This window comes from Culex pipiens, chromosome 3, assembly GCF_016801865.2.
Source record: "Culex pipiens pallens isolate TS chromosome 3, TS_CPP_V2, whole genome shotgun sequence".
Classification (NCBI taxonomy): Eukaryota; Metazoa; Arthropoda; class Insecta; order Diptera; family Culicidae; genus Culex; species Culex pipiens.
The window spans coordinates 2,752,788-2,773,796 of record NC_068939.1 but is presented as its reverse complement, the minus strand read 5'-3'; the positions used below and the strand labels follow the sequence as shown (position 1 = coordinate 2,773,796).

General features: G+C 33.0%; 3 protein-coding genes across 5 annotated transcripts; 2 read left to right on the top strand and 1 right to left on the bottom strand.

The window, feature by feature from the left end:
- Positions 1–2,833: 2,833 nt before the first annotated feature.
- LOC120422997 (60S ribosomal protein L8) lies at positions 2,834–4,340 on the bottom strand. Its single transcript, XM_039586616.2, has 3 exons — positions 4,191–4,340; positions 3,744–3,890; positions 2,834–3,617 (listed from the first exon to the last, which is right to left on the bottom strand). The coding sequence occupies exons 2-3, from the start codon at positions 3,879–3,881 to the stop codon at positions 2,970–2,972; spliced, it is 786 nt and encodes a 261-aa protein (XP_039442550.1). The 5' UTR covers positions 3,882–3,890; positions 4,191–4,340; the 3' UTR covers positions 2,834–2,969.
- Positions 4,341–8,714: 4,374 nt separating this feature from the next.
- On the top strand, positions 8,715–10,960 carry LOC120422999 (NEDD4 family-interacting protein 1). Of its 3 annotated transcripts, none has more exons than XM_039586617.2 (2): positions 8,715–8,958; positions 9,901–10,960. In XM_039586617.2, the coding sequence occupies exon 2, from the start codon at positions 9,945–9,947 to the stop codon at positions 10,632–10,634; it is 690 nt and encodes a 229-aa protein (XP_039442551.1). In that variant the 5' UTR covers positions 8,715–8,958; positions 9,901–9,944; the 3' UTR covers positions 10,635–10,960. The 3 variants fall into 3 exon arrangements, with proteins under 3 accessions (XP_039442551.1, XP_039442552.1, XP_039442553.1); XM_039586618.2 differs by lacking the exon at positions 8,715–8,958 and adding an exon at positions 9,142–9,307; XM_039586619.2 differs by lacking the exon at positions 8,715–8,958 and adding an exon at positions 9,341–9,845.
- A 6,263-nt stretch (positions 10,961–17,223) lies between these two features.
- Positions 17,224–19,905, top strand: LOC120423003 (DNA replication licensing factor Mcm7). Its single transcript, XM_039586625.2, has 3 exons — positions 17,224–17,403; positions 17,473–19,396; positions 19,461–19,905. The coding sequence occupies exons 1-3, from the start codon at positions 17,376–17,378 to the stop codon at positions 19,660–19,662; spliced, it is 2,154 nt and encodes a 717-aa protein (XP_039442559.1). The 5' UTR covers positions 17,224–17,375; the 3' UTR covers positions 19,663–19,905.
- The last annotated feature ends 1,104 nt before the right edge of the window (positions 19,906–21,009 follow it).

Genomic DNA, 21,009 nt, shown 5'->3' with positions numbered 1-21,009 from the left:
TCGTGCTGAGGAATAAATGCTACCTGGTAATTTATTGAAATAAGTTTCCATCCCAAATAATCACTAACAAATTAGTCAAAAATTGAATGTACTGCTGTATAATCTTAAATTTAAAAAAGTTGTATTACAGTGAATTTGTGTGCTATCCCACAGGACAGAGCAAGAACGACACGCATTACAGGGCAGAATTAAATTCCCGCAGAGCTAGCAGGAAATTGCAATTGATCTTGTAACACGTAAGAAAAAGTTTACAATACATTATCGTGTTCAGAATTATGAATTAACACGAATAAAACATGTTGATAGATTGCATTCTCGTAAAGCATGATTAAGGAGGAGGATTTCTGGAAAGTATAAACTGAAAAATGTTAGAAAGTCACAAAGATTAATCTGCTTTATTATCTGTTTAAGATCAAATTCAGTTGTTTTGATTTCGACACCGTCCGAACAATAATTTTTTTTGTTTGTCAATCATTTCGAATTCTTGGAAGACGATACAGCTGCTGGCCACATGTATCTTTTGTTTTTGAAATTAAATGTACCAGAATTGAAAAAGAACATAAATTATTCAGATGAAACTGGTAAGGCAGTAAGGCAGATTTTGGGTTTTTTTCTGAAAGGCCCTATTTCGCTACCGCACATGGCAAAAGATCTAGAACCCATGAGAATTATTTAATCTACAACAGCCAGCTCTACATATGTTCTCGCTTCAATTAAAAGAAGGAATAAAAGAAATAACTTGATAAAGTGGGAAGAAATGAGGAATTTGAAAAATATAAAAACAATAGATGAATAATGATAAATTTTTTAAAATTGTATTGTAAAAACTCTATAGCATTTGTAAATAATTAGAAGTTCAAATTTTACTTAACATGGTTCAATGACACTGAGATCAGGAAAAATAATGCACTGGAAATTACCCAATAAATATTCCTTAAACAAAAAATAGATTGTTCAAGGTATTGTTTATCCCAAAATCGTATTAAATTATAAAAATAATTCATCTTACAGAACACCAGGTAGTAAATATTTATCAGCACGCCTGTGTGCTTCTAGCAGATGCGGCGAGTGTAGCTAATTTAGGTAATCTCAAATACTCAAAACTTTAAAAGTCGATATCTCTGGAACGAAACATATTCCTTTCTGTCGATAAGTGATTCTTATGTAAAATTGGCCGGGGAATACGATGGTGAGGTCAAATTTAAAAAAATAAATAGGGCTGTTTTGAGATACGGTCATTTAAAGTTTTCAATTGCGCAATATTGGTAGAAAAAATATTTTAAGCTAACTGTTGATCATGGAAATGGATTCTAGTCCAATTTACTTTAAAATTGAGTCTAAGACCGACCCTCTAAGATTTGTGGTTCCTGAGTTATCGTCGTTTGAAAATAGGGGTTTCGCTCAAAAATCGCCAAAAAGTCGATTTTTTGGGAGGGTACAAAAATGGAGGGGGTGGTCCGATTTGGATGAAATTCGGGATTTTTCCATGTTTTGATAATCTCAACAGCTCTGCCAAATTTGAGCAGAATCGGAGATGGTAATTTTCAAATGCTGTTCCGCTTCAGATGGAATGACCCTTATATGGACAAACTAAAGGTGCAAAATGGCTTCTTTGGGCATACCGAAGGCACCAAAAAAGTTTCAGTCGGATTAAAAATGCAAAAATAATCAAATGACCGATATCTCAGAGTTGCTCTGTCTATCTTGTGTCCAGACTCGATTATTTCACTCCGGATAATCGGTGATGAAAATTTAATACTGAGAAACTGCATTTGGTAATTTTAAAGACCATTTGACCAAAATTGACTAAAATGGGGTCGCATAATTTGATCTTGGTGTCTAAAGTAAGCAAATAAAAAAAAATGTTAAAACAACGAAAATCTAGGTTTTATAATTTTTGAATTTCAAAAGTTATTACTTGATTCCTGAATTGAAAATTTAAGAATTCATGAAAATATTGGGAAAAAATATGCATTTTTGAATTTATAAATTATCAAAATATTAAAATTTTGATTTCCTATTTTTTTTACATTTTCATATTCTGAAATGTTTAACTATTGGAATTTGTGACAGTTATTTTATAGTTTTTTTAATTCTGCATTTTAAGATTCTTAAATTTTATAATTTCCGAACTTAAAAATTTATAATTTTAAATATTTTTTCAGAAACTCTCGAAATCAATTTTTGTAGATTTCTTAATTTCTGATTTCCTGAATAAAAAAATATGAATTTAACAATTTTTTTTTGAATTTTTAAATTTTCTAGTTTCTAAATTTTAAAATCCTTATATTTTTAAAATGGTTATTTTTTTGGATCTTTTGTAATTTTACTTTTGAATTTTGATGCATGTTTCTTCAATCGAATAGAGAGGGATAGAGGCAATTCCAGAGTTTTTTTTTGAAAAGGTCCAATAAACTATTGTCTTTCATATGTTTATAGGACCTATTAAAAATAAACTCTAGAATTCATTATTTTTGTCTTCCGCACCTCACTGAGGAAAGGCTATAAAACACGCTATAAAATCACTCGAAAAATGAAATCCTTAGGTTGATATCCTAGACCAACCTTCACGTATACATATCGTCTTATCAGTTATCGAGCGCCAAGTTAAACAACACCCAGTTACCGAACAAGTAGGTACTTTAATTAATAAGTCAGTTAAAAGTGAGCAAGCAAGTTTTTGTAAGAAGTTTTGGAAAATATAACACACCAATCATTCGAGAATTTCCCCTAGCATCCACAAACACTGTATTTCAGGTCAAGAAATCAAAAACTCATTTTTGCAACTGTAAAGGAAACTTTCAAATTCTAAAAAAAAAAAGAACACAATCACTGTCTGTTGCTGTTTTTTTGGAATTTTCTTATTTATTTCCAACCATTCCGAAGGACACAGGAGTCCTTCCCGCGCAATCCGCAGAACGAACCGAATCTTCAAGCTTATCAGTACATAAAACGATACATCAGCAGGATTACTTCTTCTCCTTCTCCTTGAACTTCTCGTCTCCCTTTCCACCTCGGATACGACCGGTACGACGGGCAGCGATGAGACCGACCTTGCGACCTGGCGGCGTTCCTCGCTTGACGGTCGAGGCCTTACCGATGTGCTGATGGTTACCACCACCGTGGGGATGCTCGACGGGGTTCATGGCCACACCACGCACCTTCGGCCAGCAGTTACGCTTCACCTTGTACTTGTGGTACGCACGACCGGCCTTCAGGATGGGCTTGTCGATACGGCCACCACCGGCAACGATTCCGACCATGGCGCGGTTCGCCGACGGCAGAACCTTCTTGGCACCGGACGGCAGCTTGACACGGGTACGCTTGGTGTCCGGGTTGTGGGCGATGACGGACGCGTAGTTTCCGGAGGTACGGGCCAGCTTGCCACGGTCACCGGTCTTTTCCTCCAGATTGCACACAATCGTACCTTCCGGCATCAGACCAATCGGCAGAACGTTTCCGATCTGGAGCTGGGCGCGCTTTCCGCAGTACACGAACTGGCCGGTGTACATGCCCTCGGCGGCGATGAACAGCTGCTTGCGGAGCTTGAACTTGTACGGGTCACGGAAGTGCACGACCGCCAGCGGGGCACCACGGCCCGGATCGTGGATAATGTGCTACAAAAGGCGCAAAGAGAAATATGACACTTGTAAACAAAACAGTGACGTCACAGGCGCACATCTTCCGGAACAAAACAAACTCGATTCCCACAATTGCCCCGATTGTCCGCGGTCAACACTTACCTTCACGACTCCCTTCAGGTATCCGTGACGCTCGGCGTAGTCCATAGCGCGCAGCTTGGGCTCTCCCTTGCGCTTCTTGGTGTGGGCCGTAAACACGGACCCGGCACCTTTACGCTGTGCACGGATGACGCGCCCCATTGTTCAATCCTGCAAAAAGGGCAACAAACAAAACAGGTTCCATATTAGCACACCGCATCATCATTCCTCCGGACGGAACAGAACCGCGGAAACACTCGCACGGGGAACAAGGCAAATCCTCCACCGCGAATCGTCGTCCTTCACACGTAGTAAACACACGTCGACGGCCGATATGCGAAAGTCACACATTTCGGAACCGATTTTCGGCGAGTTCCCCGGGGAAACCCGTGTCCACAAACACCAACTCACGGAGGATTTGCCTTGGCGCACCGGTTTAAATCCGCCAGAACCACTTTGGAGCTCACTTACAGGGCTTAAAATGTATTTTTTATGATACACAAAAAGTGTGTTCACAACTGGACTCTGGTGCGAGCCGAAAAAGAAAGAGCGTTCAGCAGTTTGGCGGAAGTTGAAGTGTCACCGAGATTTGCAAGAAAATTTCAAGAAAGGCGCCATTCGTTAATAACGTCACGCCAAAGCTCATAAAAAAAACGCCGAAATGTAGACAACCTGCAGTGCGGGGTTGAAGCGAATATTCAACCCGGTCGGAAATAAATAAATATTTATTAAATATTTTAAAAAAATAGCGGTCGTCTCGATATGAGCCGTATATGCTTCTTATATTTTAAAACTAGAAATACCTAGAGAAATACTAAAATTTTAAAATTATTAAATTTGAAAAATTCGAAATTATGATGTAATGAAATTATGAAGTTATATTCTAATGAAATTATGCAGTAATGCTCGTTGTAATGAAATTATTAAATTATAAATTTAAAATATTATGAAATTAGAATATTAGACAATTATAAAATCAGGCTGGTAAAAATGTACTGAATTCTTAAATTCTTAAATTTTTAAATTCTTAAATTCTTAAATTCTTAAATTCTTAAATTCTTAAATTCTTAAATTCTTAAATTCTTAAATTCTTAAATTCTTAAATTCTTAAATTCTTAAATTCTTAAATTCTTAAATTCTTAAATTCTTAAATTCTTAAATTCTTAAATTCTTAAATTCTTAAATTCTTAAATTCTTAAATTCTTAAATTCTTAAATTCTTAAATTCTTAAATTCTTAAATTCTTAAATTCTTAAATTCTTAAATTCTTAAATTCTTAAATTCTAAAATTCTAAAATTCTACAATTCTTAAATTCTTAAATTCTTAAATTCTTAAATTCTTAAATTCTTAAATTCTTAAATTCTTAAATTCTTAAATTCTTAAATTCTTAAATTCTTAAATTCTTAAATTCTTAAATTCTTAAATTCTTAAATTCTTAAATTCTTAAATTCTTAAATTCTTAAATTCTTAAATTCTTAAAATCTTAAATTCTTAAATACTTAAATTCTTAAATTCTTAAATTCTTAAATTCTTAAATTCTTAAATTCTTAAATTCTTAAATTCTTAAATTCTTAAATTCTTAAATTCTTAAATTCTTAAATTCTTAAATTCTTAAATTCTTAAATTCTTAAATTCTTAAATTCTTTAATTCTTAAATTCTTAAATTCTTAAATTCTTAAATTCTTAAATTCTTAAATTCTTAAATTCTTAAATTCTTAAATTCTTAAATTCTTAAATTCTTAAATTCTTAAATTCTTAAATTCTTAAATTCTTAAATTCTTAAATTCTTAAATTCTTAAATTCTTAAATTCTGAAATTCTTAAATTCTTAAATTCTTAAATTCTTAAATTCTTAAATTCTTAAATTCTTAAATTCTTAAATTCTTAAATTCTTAAATTCTTAAATTCTTAAATTCTTAAATTCTTAAATTCTTAAATTCTTAAATTCTTAAATTCATAAATTCTTAAATTCTTAAATTCTTAAATTCTTAAATTCTTAAATTCTTAAATTCTTAAATTCTTAAATTCTTAAATTCATAAATTCTTAAATTCTTAAATTCTTAAATTCTTAATTTCTTAAATTCTTAAATTCTTAAATTCTTAAATTCTTAAATTCTTAAATTCTTAAATTCTTAAATTCTTAAATTCTTAAATTCTTAAATTCTTAAATTCTTTAATTCATAAATTCTTAAATGCTTAAATTCTTAAATTCTTAAATTCTTAAATTCTTAAATTCTTCAATTCTTAAATTCTTAAATTCTTAAATTCTTAAATTCTTAAATTCTTAAATTCTTAAATTCTTAAATTCTTAAATTCTTAAATTCTTAAATTCATAAATTCTTAAATTCTTAAATTCTTCAATTCTTAAATTCTTAAATTCTTAAATTCTTAAATTCTTAAATTCTTAAATTCTTAAATTCTTAAATTCTTAAATTCTTAAATTCTTAAATTCTTAAATTCTTAAATTCTTAAATTCTTAAATTCTTAAATTCTTAAATTCTTAAATTCTTAAATTCTTAAATTCTTAAATTCTTAAATTCTTAAATTCTTAAATTCTTAAATTCTTAAATTCTTAAATTCTTAAATTCTTAAATTCTTAAATTCTTAAATTCTTAAATTCTTAAATTCTTAAATTCTTAAATTCTTAAATTCTTAAATTCTTAAATTCTTAAATTCTTAAATTCTTAAATTCTTAAATTCTTAAATTCTTAAATTCTTAAATTCTTAAATTCTTAAATTCTTAAATTCTTAAATTCTTAAATTCTTAAATTCTTAAATTCTTAAATTCTTAAATTCTTAAATTCTTAAATTCTTAAATTCTTAAATTCTTAAATTCTTAAATTCTTAAATTCTTAAATTCTTAAATTCTTAAATTCTTAAATTCTTAAATTCTTAAATTCTTAAATTCTTAAATTCTTAAATTCTTAAATTCTTAAATTCTTAAATTCTTAAATTCTTAAATTCTTAAATTCTTAAATTCTTAAATTCTTAAATTCTTAAATTCTTAAATTCTTAAATTCTTAAATTCTTAAATTCTTAAATTCTTAAATTCTTAAATTCTTAAATTCTTAAATTCTTAAATTCTTAAATTCTTAAATTCTTAAATTCTTAAATTCTTAAATTCTTAAATTCTTAAATTCTTAAATTCTTAAATTCTTAAATTCTTAAATTCTTAAATTCTTAAATTCTTAAATTCTTAAATTCTTAAATTCTTAAATTCTTAAATTCTTAAATTCTTAAATTCTTAAATTCTTAAATTCTTAAATTCTTAAATTCTTAAATTCTTAAATTCTTAAATTCTTAAATTCTTAAATTCTTAAATTCTTAAATTCTTAAATTCTTAAATTCTTAAATTCTTAAATTCTTAAATTCTTAAATTCTTAAATTCTTAAATTCTTAAATTCTTAAATTCTTAAATTCTTAAATTCTTAAATTCTTAAATTCTTAAATTCTTAAATTCTTAAATTCTTAAATTCTTAAATTCTTAAATTCTTAAATTCTTAAATTCTTAAATTCTTAAATTCTTAAATTCTTAAATTCTTAAATTCTTAAATTCTTAAATTCTTAAATTCTTAAATTCTTAAATTCTTAAATTCTTAAATTCTTAAATTCTTAAATTCTTAAATTCTTAAATTCTTAAATTCTTAAATTCTTAAATTCTTAAATTCTTAAATTCTTAAATTCTTAAATTCTTAAATTCTTAAATTCTTAAATTCTTAAATTCTTAAATTCTTAAATTCTTAAATTCTTAAATTCTTAAATTCTTAAATTCTTAAATTCTTAAATTCTTAAATTCTTAAATTCTTAAATTCTTAAATTCTTAAATTCTTAAATTCTTAAATTCTTAAATTCTTAAATTCTTAAATTCTTAAATTCTTAAATTCTTAAATTCTTAAATTCTTAAATTCTTAAATTCTTAAATTCTTAAATTCTTAAATTCTTAAATTCTTAAATTCTTAAATTCTTAAATTCTTAAATTCTTAAATTCTTAAATTCTTAAATTCCTAAATTCTTAAATTCTTAAATTCTTAAATTCTTAAATTCTTAAATTCTTAAATTCTTAAATTTTATTTTTTTAATTTTCAATTTTTAAGTTTTTCAAATTATTAATGATTTACCTTGTTCATTTGATAATTCATAATTCTTAAATTAATAAATTCTTATTTTTTTAATTCTTAAATTCTTAATTTTTCATTCTAGATTTTTTTTTTGAATTTTGAAAAATAGAGTTTCTGAATTTTAGAATTTCGAAGTATTTCAGATTTTTGAAACTTTTGAAATATATACTTGTAATTTCTGAAATTTTCCAGATTTCGAAAATATTTGTTTTTAGCTATTGAATTCATAAATACTTTAATATTAAAATTATTATTCAATTATGAATATTTTTTATTTTGAATTTCTAAATTTCAGATAATAAAAATTGTTGATTTTTATTATAATTATTTTTTATTTTTTTTTGTTCTTTGAAATTTTCTTAAATATTCGGTTTTTCACATTTTCAAATTTTTATTTTCGAATTATTTGTATTGTTGAATATTAATAATAAATAATAATCTGATTATTATTGAATTTTCAGTAAAAAAATAGATATTTGTAGGATTATTGTCAAGTTTATTTTCACACTGGTTTACTCTAGGGTTTACTTCATTGCGGTCTCGCCAGCTCTTGGGCGTTTTTTATATGGAGTTTTGCGTTTTTTCCGACCTGCATATCAGCCTATAAACTTCAACGATACAAATCGATCCGATTAACCGGATTAACGGGATTAACCGATTTGGCTCCAGCCAGGGGGTATCTCTTGAGATTTTTCAAAATTTTCAATTTTTCTTGTCACCCTAGTTCCCAGTCACCACAGACTCTTGCTGTAATACAGAGTAAGTAACAGCAATATACAGATATTTCGTTGATCGACCTAACACGAAAAGTCAACCGACGTTTCTGCTTATTCCACCGTTCACAGGCGAATGTCGTATTAAAACAAACTTGATACCAATGAAAAACGCAGCAGCTCATCATCATCAGTTTGAGGCCCTCAGCTCAAAGTAAAGTCGAATCAGAGTGGAAAAAATCGATAAAAATACAATTTTAGTGGTTGTCCTTGCTTGTTTGGTGTATTTTCCCGTTAAAATTGTTGCTCTGTGCGTTTCTGGCGCACGTATTTTGGACCCTGGAGGTCAAGATTGGTGGAATTTTGTTCCAATATTTCTCTCCTGCGAAAAACGAGCCCGAAGTAAAAGGTGAGAGCCATTTCCTCAGCGCTTGCTACGTCGGTTCTCCTTTCTTCTTCGGCACGGCATCAAGTGTTTGGGGCCGCCTCAGCATCTTACATCACAACAAAACTCCGTTTCGTCATCGCAGAAAGACCCCCATCGCGCAGTAGGCACGACGGATTAGGATTAGATTAGGATAGGTGGAAATCTGCGTGGCGAATTTGTTTTGATCGATTCCCAGAAGCCAGCGAAGAAAATCGATACTTTTTTCCGGGAAAGAGGGGCGCGGTGTGCAACAGAGCGAGAGTGTGTGGGGGGGTTAGTGGCCACGGGGTCACAACACACTGCTCTGGCGGCGACACAGCTGAATTGCCAAGTAAGGGGGAACCGTTTGTGTTGTGAAATATGCAAATTGGATAAGCCAAAGTGCGAAGAAAGACGGGCGACAAAAACAACAACAACAACAAGGAAGGAATATTGAATTATTTTTTTCCTGATAAACCAATTCTCTGTGGTATAGTTTTAAATGAATCTAGCATAGTTGTGAATTTAGTGTATTTTCAAAATTGCGAATCAAACATTTTTAACATCAAGGTCACGTGCATTTTCAAGCTTTTGTCTGACAAAAAAATCGAAGGTCATTTGCTGATAACCGTACATGACTTGTTGCCCTTTGTTTGTTTTCATAAACAGAAAAGAACACTGAAACGAAAGACAAGAACTTTACCCCTCTGCGGAAAAGGAAAACAGAAGAAATTGGAGTACATATTTGAAACACCAAAAATCAACGGATACAGCAAAACTAATGCAAGGCGTCTGGCGACATAACATACTTTGCATAGACGCCCTTGTTCGCCATCAATACACAATATTATTGCAAGGATCGGCTGTGTGAAGTCCCCCTGCGGATAATAGTATTTACTGATGCGTCATTTTCCCCGAAATGATTCATTTCCTATTTTCTGGCAGGTTCTCCTACTCCACGTTGAACGTAAAGCTAAAACCAACCCACGATGCCACCGGCAAACAACAACAGCAACAACAACGATGATTTGCCCCCGCCCAAGGCGGACTTTAGCGCCCCTCCGCCGTACGAGGCGACGGACAACCTCAATCATCAGTACGCTCAACCCCAGGAGATGGCCGCCACGGTAAAGCTGCCGACGTACGAAGAAGTTCAGATGGAAAAAATGATCAACCACGAGTTGCCGATTCCGCCGGGTTCCACGGGACACATGCTGCCACCGCCACCACCCAGCATCACGGGCCTTCCCCTCGGCGGACGGGGCGGAGTTGGACCGAACGGAACCGGACCGGCCGTCACATTCATCGCCATCGACGCAGACGGAGAAAACATCAACGCCGACAACAGTCTGCTGGGAACGGACATTGTCTTCGTGACGGCTTTCCTGGTAGCGTTCCTGTTCAACTGGATCGGATTCCTGATGCTGACCTGCTTCTGTCACACCATCGCGGCCCGTTACGGTGCGCTCAGCGGATTCGGCCTCTCGCTGGCCAAGTGGACCCTGATCGTGAAGCACTCGACCGATTTCGCCTCGCACGAAAACTCGTGGCTTTGGTGGCTCATCATGGCCTTTGGATTCCTCATCTGCGTCCGGGCCCTCGTCCAATACATCAGCATCAAGCGAACCTGGCGACTGCTGTCGACTTCGGCCCAGGAACGGTTGCTGTTCTTTTACTGAGTCTCGTGTGTCGCTTAAGCAAAAGCGATCGGATTTTAGGACCATCTTTACCAAGCAGCTTACACAATCAACACACACACACACTCACGCAACAAGCAGCGTTTGGATTGAGTTTTGTGATACAACAACAAATAACCCCGCTCATCTCTGATTTCCTTGCAGTTTTAGTTAGTTTAGAAAAGGAGGCAGATGGAGAAAAAAAGGCAGTTGAATAACTCACGTTTTACACACACACACTCTCAAACATTCCCTTTGGTCCCGTATTTGCCACAAAAAACACACATATTGTTCACATCCGCGTGGAATAGTTTTGTGGTGAAAGCATGCAAACAAAACAAAAAACTAAAACAATAGAGACAATAGGTCTATTCCCGTACTGCAGAATTCTGCAATTCTGCACAAAAACGGCAGCAGAGCGTTCCCGTACTTTTCTGCAATAAAAGTAACTTTTCTCTCAGGCAGAACTTCTGCAGTGAGAGAGGTAGAAGTTGCAGCAAAACCGTTCCCGTACTTTTCTGCAAGCTCTCTCTTCTCTTTCTTGTTGAAAAGTTACTGCAATTTGGTGTGATGGATGATGACTACACGCTTACATAAAATCTGCAAGTTGGGTGAAATTAAGCATTTTATTATAAGTTGTAATAATAAATGATTTTGGGGTAGTTTTTTTATGTCTGGTTTTATTGAGAACGATTTTTTATTTTAAAGATTCCAGGCTTAGTTCATTTATGTAAATGATATAGCGATTTTTTTAGTGTTAATATTTCTACCTGTTAAAAAATGATAACTTAAGCCATAGTATTACAGCACGGCTAGTACCCCAACAAAAAAAATGTACTGGAAAAACATATTGTTTTTAAAAATTATTAAAAGACACATTTCTTTTGAGTTTAACAATTTCAAATAAATATTTGTTTAGGAATAATTTTTGATCTTCAATTGTTTTTGCATATACCTCGGAATATATTAAATATGTGTGTTAAATAACAGGTAAATTTAATTGGCAAATAATAAATTATACCTTTAACGGCACTACCAATTTGTATTCTTATATGAACCAAAAAAAAAATACTATTTTGTCGAAATTAAAATTCTTAAATTCTTAAATTCTTAAATTCTTAAATTCTTAAATTCTTAAATTCTTAAATTCCGTAGTAACAGTTCAATAGGGCGAATCTGCGTTTGTAAACAAGCAGCATATCCCTTTTGCTCAGGTGACAGTTCACGTAAAGTAAGAGGGGGATAGACTGCTTGTTTACAAACGCAGATTCGCCCTATTGAACTGTTACTACGGAATTCTTAAATTCTTAAATTCTTAAATTCTTAAATTCTTAAATTCTTAAATTTTTAAATTCTTAAATTCTTAAATTCTTAAATTCTTAAATTCTTAAATTCTTAAATTCTTAAATTCTTAAATTCTTAAATTCTTAAATTCTTAAATTCTTAAATTCTTAAATTCTTAAATTCTTAAATTCTTAAATTCTTAAATTCTTAAATTCTTAAATTCTTAAATTCTTAAATTCTTAAATTCTTAAATTCTTAAATTCTTAAATTCTTAAATTCTTAAATTCTTAAATTCTTAAATTCTTAAATTCTTAAATTCTTAAATTCTTAAATTCTTAAATTCTTAAATTCTTAAATTCTTAAATTCTTAAATTCTTAAATTCTTAAATTCTTAAATTCTTAAATTCTTAAATTCTTAAATTCTTAAATTCTTAAATTCTTAAATTCTTAAATTCTTAAATTCTTAAATTCTTAAATTCTTAAATTCTTAAATTCTTAAATTCTTAAATTCTTAAATTCTTAAATTCTTAAATTCTTAAATTCTTAAATTCTTAAATTCTTAAATTCTTAAATTCTTAAATTCTTAAATTCTTAAATTCTTATATTCTTATATTCTTATATTCTTATATTCTTATATTCTTAAATTCTCGAACTTTTAATTTCTACGCCATCTTGAATCATAATAAATACACATTTCTTGAAGTCATATTTTAGGTTAGAAACACACATTAAGAGGATTAAGAGATTGGAAATTTGGACTGTTCCTATTTTATTTATAATTGAGTTAAAAATTTTTTGATTTACAGAATTTTTAAATGTTACCTGTATTTGGAATTATAATTTCTGTAAGTATCTAGGGTAAATATACCCATTTTAATCACACTAAGCCGTTCGACCAATTCTCATCACTTTTGCCGTTTCTGCTATTAAATCAACATTTTCAGATGTTTCAACAATGGAGAGTTGCTTGCTCACTTTTATTTGAGCTATTTATTACTTTGGAACAGTCAAAAACACTTTATATAAGCTGTAATTCATGATCAAAATGCTGATAGGCCGATAATAGAAATAGGCTGAGAAAGGGTATAGTTCCCCTATCTTATTATTTTTATCTGTAGCTTTTGAATTTGTTGTGTTCTGAACTCATAAATATTAAAAAACTTTTGTCATTTTATTTCGATTTTTTTTTTCAACCTGTTTTTTATTTTGATTTTTTTAAATTAGATTTTTTTTAACTTTTATCATTTTGAAATATTTAGTTTTTAATCATTTGATTTTTTAAGCTTTGAATTTGTTATTTTTTTTCTGATATAATTATTTGCATTTTTAAATTTCTCAAATATCTGGTTTAATGTTTTTTTTTAAGTTTCTTGATGTTGAAATATTAGTTTTTTTTTATTTTTAATTATGGATTTCTTAATTTCCAGATTGCTTAATTTATGTGTATCAAAATTTTTGAGTTTGTGATCATTTTTTTTATTTGTCAATTTTACTGCGTCACCGTTGTTCTTTCATGTGACATCCAGTCATAATTTATTTATGTTATCCTGAATAATCTTTCAAACATTCTGCTATTAAACATGGATTTATGGTCCCTTCTATATAAAACCTTTGTTTGTATCATATTTATTAAGCGTACCTGCCACTCTCAAAATTTTTAAAGTTGTTTCTTATATATGATTTCTACCTAAGCATAATTAATTTATAGTTACTTAATAAACGATAATCCTTGATTTTTTGAATAAAATGTTGTGCTGCATAAAACAATAATGTCCCAGTTCTATAGGTAATCTTCTTTCAATTACTTTTTTTGTGAACCATTTTTTTTTTAAATATTTTGGAATAATTAAAAAAAATAATACCCAATTTGAGTAAATCCACTCAACTGTGTACAATGTTGCAGAAAAAGTACTGGAACGCGCTACCCAGGCAAATTTTTTTCCGCTTCTCTCCTTGCAGAACTTCTGCAAAAGAGAGAGATGAAGAGAGCGAGCTGAAAAGTACGGGAACGTGCTGCAAAAAAGTGACTTATGCTGGCTGCAGAATTCTGCAGAAGTTGCAGAAATTCTGCAATTCTGCAAGTACGGGAATAAACCAAAAGCAAAAACTTAACGGACGCTCACACCGGCAAAAATATGTGCAATCGTTGTGTTAGGATTCGCGCAATGTATTTATTCTCTTATTGTTTCGTTCACTGTTCTATTGCGTTTGGTGTCTTTAAAAAAAATGTTTCGTTTAATGCAGATCTAAGCCCAGCGTGGCAGGGATATTTTATTTTCTCTTTTGAGTAAAGTAGAACTACGCAAGATGCGAGAACGTGCGAGGAAGAAATACAACAACAAAAAATACAAGAATGAAACTAATCAGAGAAAGGAACATAAAATTCATTGCAGACATAGAGCATATTTTTGTACTTGTAAATAGGCTTTAGTGTGGAATAAAATACTAAAGAACAATATCTGCTAAATATCGTGAAAAACGTAAAATTTATCTGAATAAACTGTAAAAAACACATGCAATTGTTTTTTTTTATCATAGTACAGAAAAGAAAAGTCAAGTTGAAGAATTATAACACTTCTACCGTTTATTTTAATAGGTCCAATAAACATATGAAACACAATAGCTTATAGGACCTTTAAAAAACACTAGAAATAAATTAAATATTTTTTATACACAAAATATCAGATCAAAGTCTTTAAAAATTAAAAAGTTTCTGTCTATCGGCTTTAATCAAGGTTAAGGGGTGAGCAAAAAAAAAATACGAATTTTCAAGCATGATCTTCAGAAAAAAAAGAAATAGATGAAATGTATACCAAAATTCTAAAAAACATATTACAACTTTGCTAATATCAAAAATTTGCGAAAATATTTTTTTTTTGCTAAAACTTTTCGGTCAGTGGTGCCAAAATTCAAAATTTGATAAAATATTTAAATGATTTAAATTACTTTAGTAAGCATTATGCAAAATATTCTGAATACACTAAAACCCCGATAGTTTGATACCCTCTTAACACGGAGCTAACACACACTACAAAAGGATTAGTTTGATAGTAAGTGTGTGTATCAATTTTTAGTTTGACTTTGACCAACCAACGGGGTACAAACTAAAAAACTGTCAAACGAAAAAGTGACCAGCCACCGGGTGTTGAGTGTAGTTTTTTCAAAGAATATGTTAATTTCATAGTTTTTTTTTTTTCTCTCCTAACTTCTAGGGAAATTTGTAAGGGGGGACAACAAATTTTGCAACGTCCTTGAAGAATTAAAAAAAAAATCAAAAATTCAATTAAATGGGGTTTTTTTATAAATACATTTTGGTTTTAATTTTTTTCCAAATATGCATTTTTGTAGTTATCAGTTATTAAAATTTTAAAATTTTAATATTTTACTTTTACTGCTAAAACATGCATTTTTACATTCTTTTTTTTTAATTCATTGTATTTCTACAGACATGCTCTGTGGTATTTCAAAATATTTAAAGTATGAATTTTGAATTTAAATAAAACGTAAAAAACATTTTTGAACAGAAATGTATGATTTTTTGATTTTTGTTTTTAAATATTGTATGACATTTTTTGAACTTGGTACACTCTAAATTCTTTAAACATCAACTTTGCAACTCTCAAAAATTTGCTAAATTTTTTTTTCCAAAGCTTTTTCGTATGTGGTGCTTTGGCTAAATCTGCAAAAATATTAAAAAGTATTGCATTATGCAATATATTAATGCTCTCTTATGCTAACTAGATAGGAGGAATCTCAGCAAGCTTAGATTTTAATATTTTTTTCATTTTCTTGAAATGTAAATGTCAGTCAATACCTTTTTGCATTGCTTTTTAAGTAAAAAAAATGAAGAAGGGGACAAAAACTTGAAATATTTTTGATTTGCAATGGCCTCTAAGAATAAAAAAATCAAAAATTAAATAAAATGTTTTTTTTTTGTAGTTTTTAATTGGGTAGTAAAGCCTTTTGTCAATTTATATGTACAACGACAAAAAATACAATTAAAAACCATTTCTGATACTCTTTTTCATTTGACGCAAAAAAAAAATTGACAAGACAATATTTTTTCAATGGATCAACTATGGTCCCCTTGGAAGTGGCTGTCAAGTAGGACCTTTTCTGTCAAGAAGGGCTGCGATGTAATTTTTTCAAAATTGATTTAAAATTCCATTTAATTGTACTCGTCATTGTACTCAGAAAAATAAGCTTTATCGTTGTGAAAAATAATATCACAAATTCAAGCTTAACTTTAGGACCCGATTGTTGTAAACTTGCAGTTTTGTAATTATCAGTTTTTATATTTTCAAATTTTGGGATATCTTTTTAACTTGATTTTTTTTTCTTGTTTTGTTTTTTTTTTTAATTTATATATTTAAAAAATTTAAAGCATACATTTTTAAGTCGTGGCGTGCGGGCGTGTTTTTTTTTCGATCCGTCACGTTTTTTTTTCAAAAAAAATCTCTTTTTTTATTTATTTTTTATTCTGCTAAAATGCTTCAGAAGATTTATTTTTATTTTTTTTTTGTAATGCTATGGAACAAAAATGGCTTTAGCAGTGAAAGTTGTGTAAGTAATGTGTCATTCGGCAAATTCCTGACGCATTTATTTTCCTTATCGGCGCCAACCTAGCTATTGCGAGCTTTATGCTCGGCTAGAGTACGGTCAACCAAGCTAAGCTAAAAAATGTAATGCATACATTTTGAATTGTCAAATTAAAAGAAATTATCTTTGTTACAATCATCCGAAAAATTTCGAAAAACGTATGTAAATTTTGCAACTTTGTTTTGCTTGAAGATACTAAAATTACGTTACAAAAATCTTGTTTATGTGTACCTTTAAATGCAAAAAGATAAAAATCTATTGAAAATACAAACAACAATTTTCTGAGTACCTACGATGACGACAGTGAACTGTTTTAAAAATTAACTTCGCGACCCTTCTTGGCAAAAAGCATCCTACTTGACAGCTTGTTCCAACGAGACCATAGTTGATCTATCTGATGCATGTTGTCTTGTATTGTTTTTGCATTTGAATGAAAAAAAAAATAATCAGGAATTGTTTTAATTCGTTTTTAATCGTGTTTTACTGCTGAACAAAAAATGACAAAGGGCTTTAGAACCCTATTGAACTCACTTCGTGCTCCTGCTATCAAATTGCCTACATTTTGGCGCATTCTTTAACAAAATGCCACCTTTGCATACCCCTCGTTTAAGATTGACAAAACCAAAACGCTTTTTCCCCAGTGTAGTGACATCTGTCGCGCGCGTTTCTTCTTTCCCTCCTTTGTCGTGTTCGTTATGTTTTTTGGCGCGCGAACTGCCGAACGCCATCGCCATTCGTTGTCCACTGCTTCACCACCCAAGAAGCATAAATTTAACGCTTTGTTGGAATTAAACTGCTTGTTTCTGGTTGATTTTAAGTTTTGGTTTAAAATTTGTTTCTGCTACAATAAGTTTGACGAAAATGCAGCGAGATTACACCGCCGACAAGGGTGAGTTTTGAGTTGGTTGAAATCCGGATTTTGTTCCGATTGACCATGGTTTTGTGTTTCGCCTCGTAGAGACCATCAAGTCGTTCCTGTCCGAGTTCCACAAGGAGGACGATGGCGGCAAGAAGGTGTTTGTTTACGCCCGGCAGATGACCAACATTGCCCACCGGGAGCAGGTCGGATTGACGGTGGATCTGGATGATGTGGCCTCGTACAACGATCAGCTGGCGGAGGCGATCCAGAAGAACGCCCGGCGATACATCAAGCTATTTTCGGACACGGTGTTTGAGCTGTTGCCGTCGTACAAGGAACGGGAAGCGATCAACAAGGATCCGTTGGATATTTACATTGAGCATCGGCTGTTGATGCAGTCCCGGACGCGGAACCCGAACGAGCCGCACGATGCGCGGAACACGATTCCGGCCGAGCTGGTCAAGCGTTACGAGGTGTACTTCAAGGCCCCGAGCATGTCGAAGGCGGTTTCGATTCGGGAGGTTAAGGCGGAGAGCATCGGCAAGTTGGTCACGGTTCGAGGAATCGTCACCCGGTGCACCGAGGTGAAACCCATGATGACGGTGGCCACTTATACGTGTGACCGTTGTGGTGCTGAGACATACCAACCGGTGAGCTCGATGAGCTTCATGCCGACGATCGATTGTCCGTCGGAGGATTGCCGGGTCAACAAATCTGGCGGCCGTTTGTACCTGCAGACGCGTGGTTCCAAGTTCATGAAGTTCCAGGAGATTAAGATACAGGAGCACAGCGATCAGGTTCCGGTGGGACATATTCCGCGCTCGTTGACCGTGATGTGCCGCGGAGAAACGACTCGTATGGCTCAACCCGGAGATCACGTCGTTATCAGCGGAATCTTTTTGCCCATTCAGCGAAGTGGCTTCAAGGCCATGGTTTCGGGACTGCTGAGCGAGACATTCCTGGAAGCGCACCGGATCGTGTGTCTGAACAAGTCCGACGATGGTGAGACGAGCAACGAGCTGACTCCGGACGAGCTGTCGGAACTGGCCAAGGATGACTTTTATACGCGGATTGCGAGCAGTTTGGCGCCGGAGATTTACGGTCATTTGGACGTGAAGAAGGCGCTGCTGTTGCTGCTGGTTGGCGGAGTTGATCGCAGCCCGGACGGCATGAAGATTCGTGGCAACATCAACATCTGCCTGATGGGAGATCCCGGTGTGGCCAAGTCGCAGATGTTGGGCTACATCGATCGGTTGGCGGTTCGTAGTCAGTACACAACGGGTCGTGGTTCTTCAGGAGTTGGTTTGACTGCCGCCGTCATGAAGGATCCGCTGACCGGGGAGATGATGCTCGAAGGAGGTGCGCTGGTTCTGGCCGATCAGGGCGTTTGCTGCATCGACGAGTTTGACAAGATGGCCGATACCGACCGAGTTGCCATCCACGAGGTCATGGAACAGCAGACGATTTCCATCGCCAAAGCAGGCATCATGACCTGCCTGAATGCTCGCGTGTCGATTCTTGCCGCGGCCAATCCGGCGTACGGCCGTTACAACCCACGCCGCACCATCGAGCAGAACATCCAACTGCCGGCCGCTCTCCTCTCCCGTTTTGACCTTCTCTGGCTCATCCAAGACAAGCCGGACCGCGACAACGATCTTCGTCTGGCCAAGCACATCACCTTCGTCCACAGCCACGGAAAGCAGCCGCCATCGCGCATCAAGACTCTGGACATGTCGCTGATCCGCCGGTACATCGCACTGTGCAAGCGCAAAGTGCCGGTCATCACGCCGGAACTGTCCGAGTACATCGTCAACGCGTACGTCGAACTGCGCCGCGAGGCACGCAACAACCGCGACATGACCTTCACTTCGGCCCGAAACCTGCTGGGAATTTTGCGCCTCTCGACCGCCCTTGCCCGGCTCCGTCTGGCCGACGAGGTCGACAAAGACGACGTGCAGGAAGCGCTCCGCCTGCTGGAAATGTCCAAGGACTCGCTGAACCAAACCGAGCAGAAGACCACTCAGTAAGTTACCTTAAAATTGACTCAATTTACAACATGACTAACAAATAACTTTCTTTATTCACAGCGTCCAAAACACGTCGGACAAGATCTTCGCGCTGGTGCGGGAGTTGGCCGGGGCGAGCAAGACGGTCAAGATCTCGGACGTGATGGAGCGCTGCACGACCAAGGGCTACAAGCCGGACCAGGTGGACGCCTGCATCGAGGAGTACGAGGAGCTGAACGTGTGGCAGGTCAACCAGACGCGGACGAAAATTACCTTTATCTAAGCGAAGTTGTGTGCGCGTGTGTTTTTATACCTACTCTCATTTTTTCATCCTTTCTGTTAGCGATTAAATGCAGTTTTTTTTTGTATTCGCATATTTTGTCACCTGGATTGAATAATGAATCATTGAATGTCTTAATTCTTCTCTAGCTTTCTCATCCAGGTAGTTTACATGTTTGCCCTTAGTACAATGTTGTAAGAGACTAGAATTAAGTTTTATAAGCAATAAAACTTGACTTTGAATAAATTTTATTGTGTTTATGTGATTTTTTTTAATTGACATTGCATTAAACCGGAATTGGGATATATCTGTATAAAATTATTTTAAAATATGAAAAGCATTGAATTTTATTGTGCTTGCCTAAAAGTTAATTTAAATTGGTAAAATAAACAAAAATTTTTAAAAGTAAAAAAATCCTTTTCCGTAATATCAGTTTTTAAAGCGTTTACTACATATACTAACAGTCATGCCTCGGTTTAGCACCCCATATGGGGGATGCAAAACCCAGGCGTGCATAACTGAAGCACAGAGCTTATGGGATTTTGGCTATATGGGAGACATTGGCTATAATCGTATGAAAAATCATGCAAAAATAAAAAAATTGTATTTTGGAATCGGGATGATGGCAGCTATCCATAGCAATAATAATGACATGAAAATTTTCACAAAAATTCAAAAATACATCATTTCAGTTTTTTACAATATGGGTATCAAACGATTGGGATTTTTTCATACATTTCGAAAGTTATAACAATTTTTTTGAATATTAACAAAAAAAATCACAACCACGTATTTTCGAAAAAAATCACAGAAATCAGATGATCGAGATTTTTCATGCATTTCGAATGTTATATTTTTTTTAAATACTCAAAAATTTCACAAAACTACGTATTTTTGAAAAAAATACTCAAATTTAAGGTTTGTTACAATGTGAATAACAAACGTTCGGGATTTTTTCATACTTTATAATAAATTAAACAGTACTTACAGTTATAATATTTTTTTTGAAAATACTATTTTTTTTACAAAGCTACGTATTTTCCATAAAAATTTCAAAATTTACGTTTTTCACAATATCGGTATCAAATGATCGGATTTTTTTCAAACATTTAGAATGTAAGTTTGTTTTCTTCTGAATGATATCCCACAACTTTGCCGAAGACACTCAATCGATCAGAAAATCGCATTAAATTAGTTTTTAATGGAGTTCTATCTTTTCCCGACTATTTATCTTTTTATATAGGGGAAATACACCTATTTTAAGCCTAATATGTGGTTGTGTTTGAATGATGCAGGATAATCTGGAGTGTTCCTTGAAATTTACTGAAACCAAGTACACCAACGAGTAGA

What these genes read in the sequence shown, in the direction of transcription:
- LOC120423003 (XM_039586625.2), top strand. Translation starts at nt 17,376, where the DNA reads ATGCAGCGAGATTACACCGCCGACAAGG. An exon ending in AGATTACACCGCCGACAAGG is followed by an intron (nt 17,404 to 17,472) that starts GTGAGTTTTGAG and finishes TTCGCCTCGTAG; the next exon opens with AGACCATCAAGTCGTTCCTG. An exon ending in ACCGAGCAGAAGACCACTCA is followed by an intron (nt 19,397 to 19,460) that starts GTAAGTTACCTT and finishes CTTTATTCACAG; the next exon opens with CGTCCAAAACACGTCGGACA.
- LOC120422997 (XM_039586616.2), bottom strand. Translation starts at nt 3,881, where the DNA reads ATGGGGCGCGTCATCCGTGCACAGCGTAAAGGTGCCGGGTCCGTGTTT. An exon ending in ACCTGAAGGGAGTCGTGAAG is followed by an intron (nt 3,618 to 3,743) that starts GTAAGTGTTGAC and finishes CGCCTTTTGTAG; the next exon opens with CACATTATCCACGATCCGGG.
- LOC120422999 (XM_039586617.2), top strand. Translation starts at nt 9,945, where the DNA reads ATGCCACCGGCAAACAACAACAGCAACAACAACGATGATTTGCCCCCG.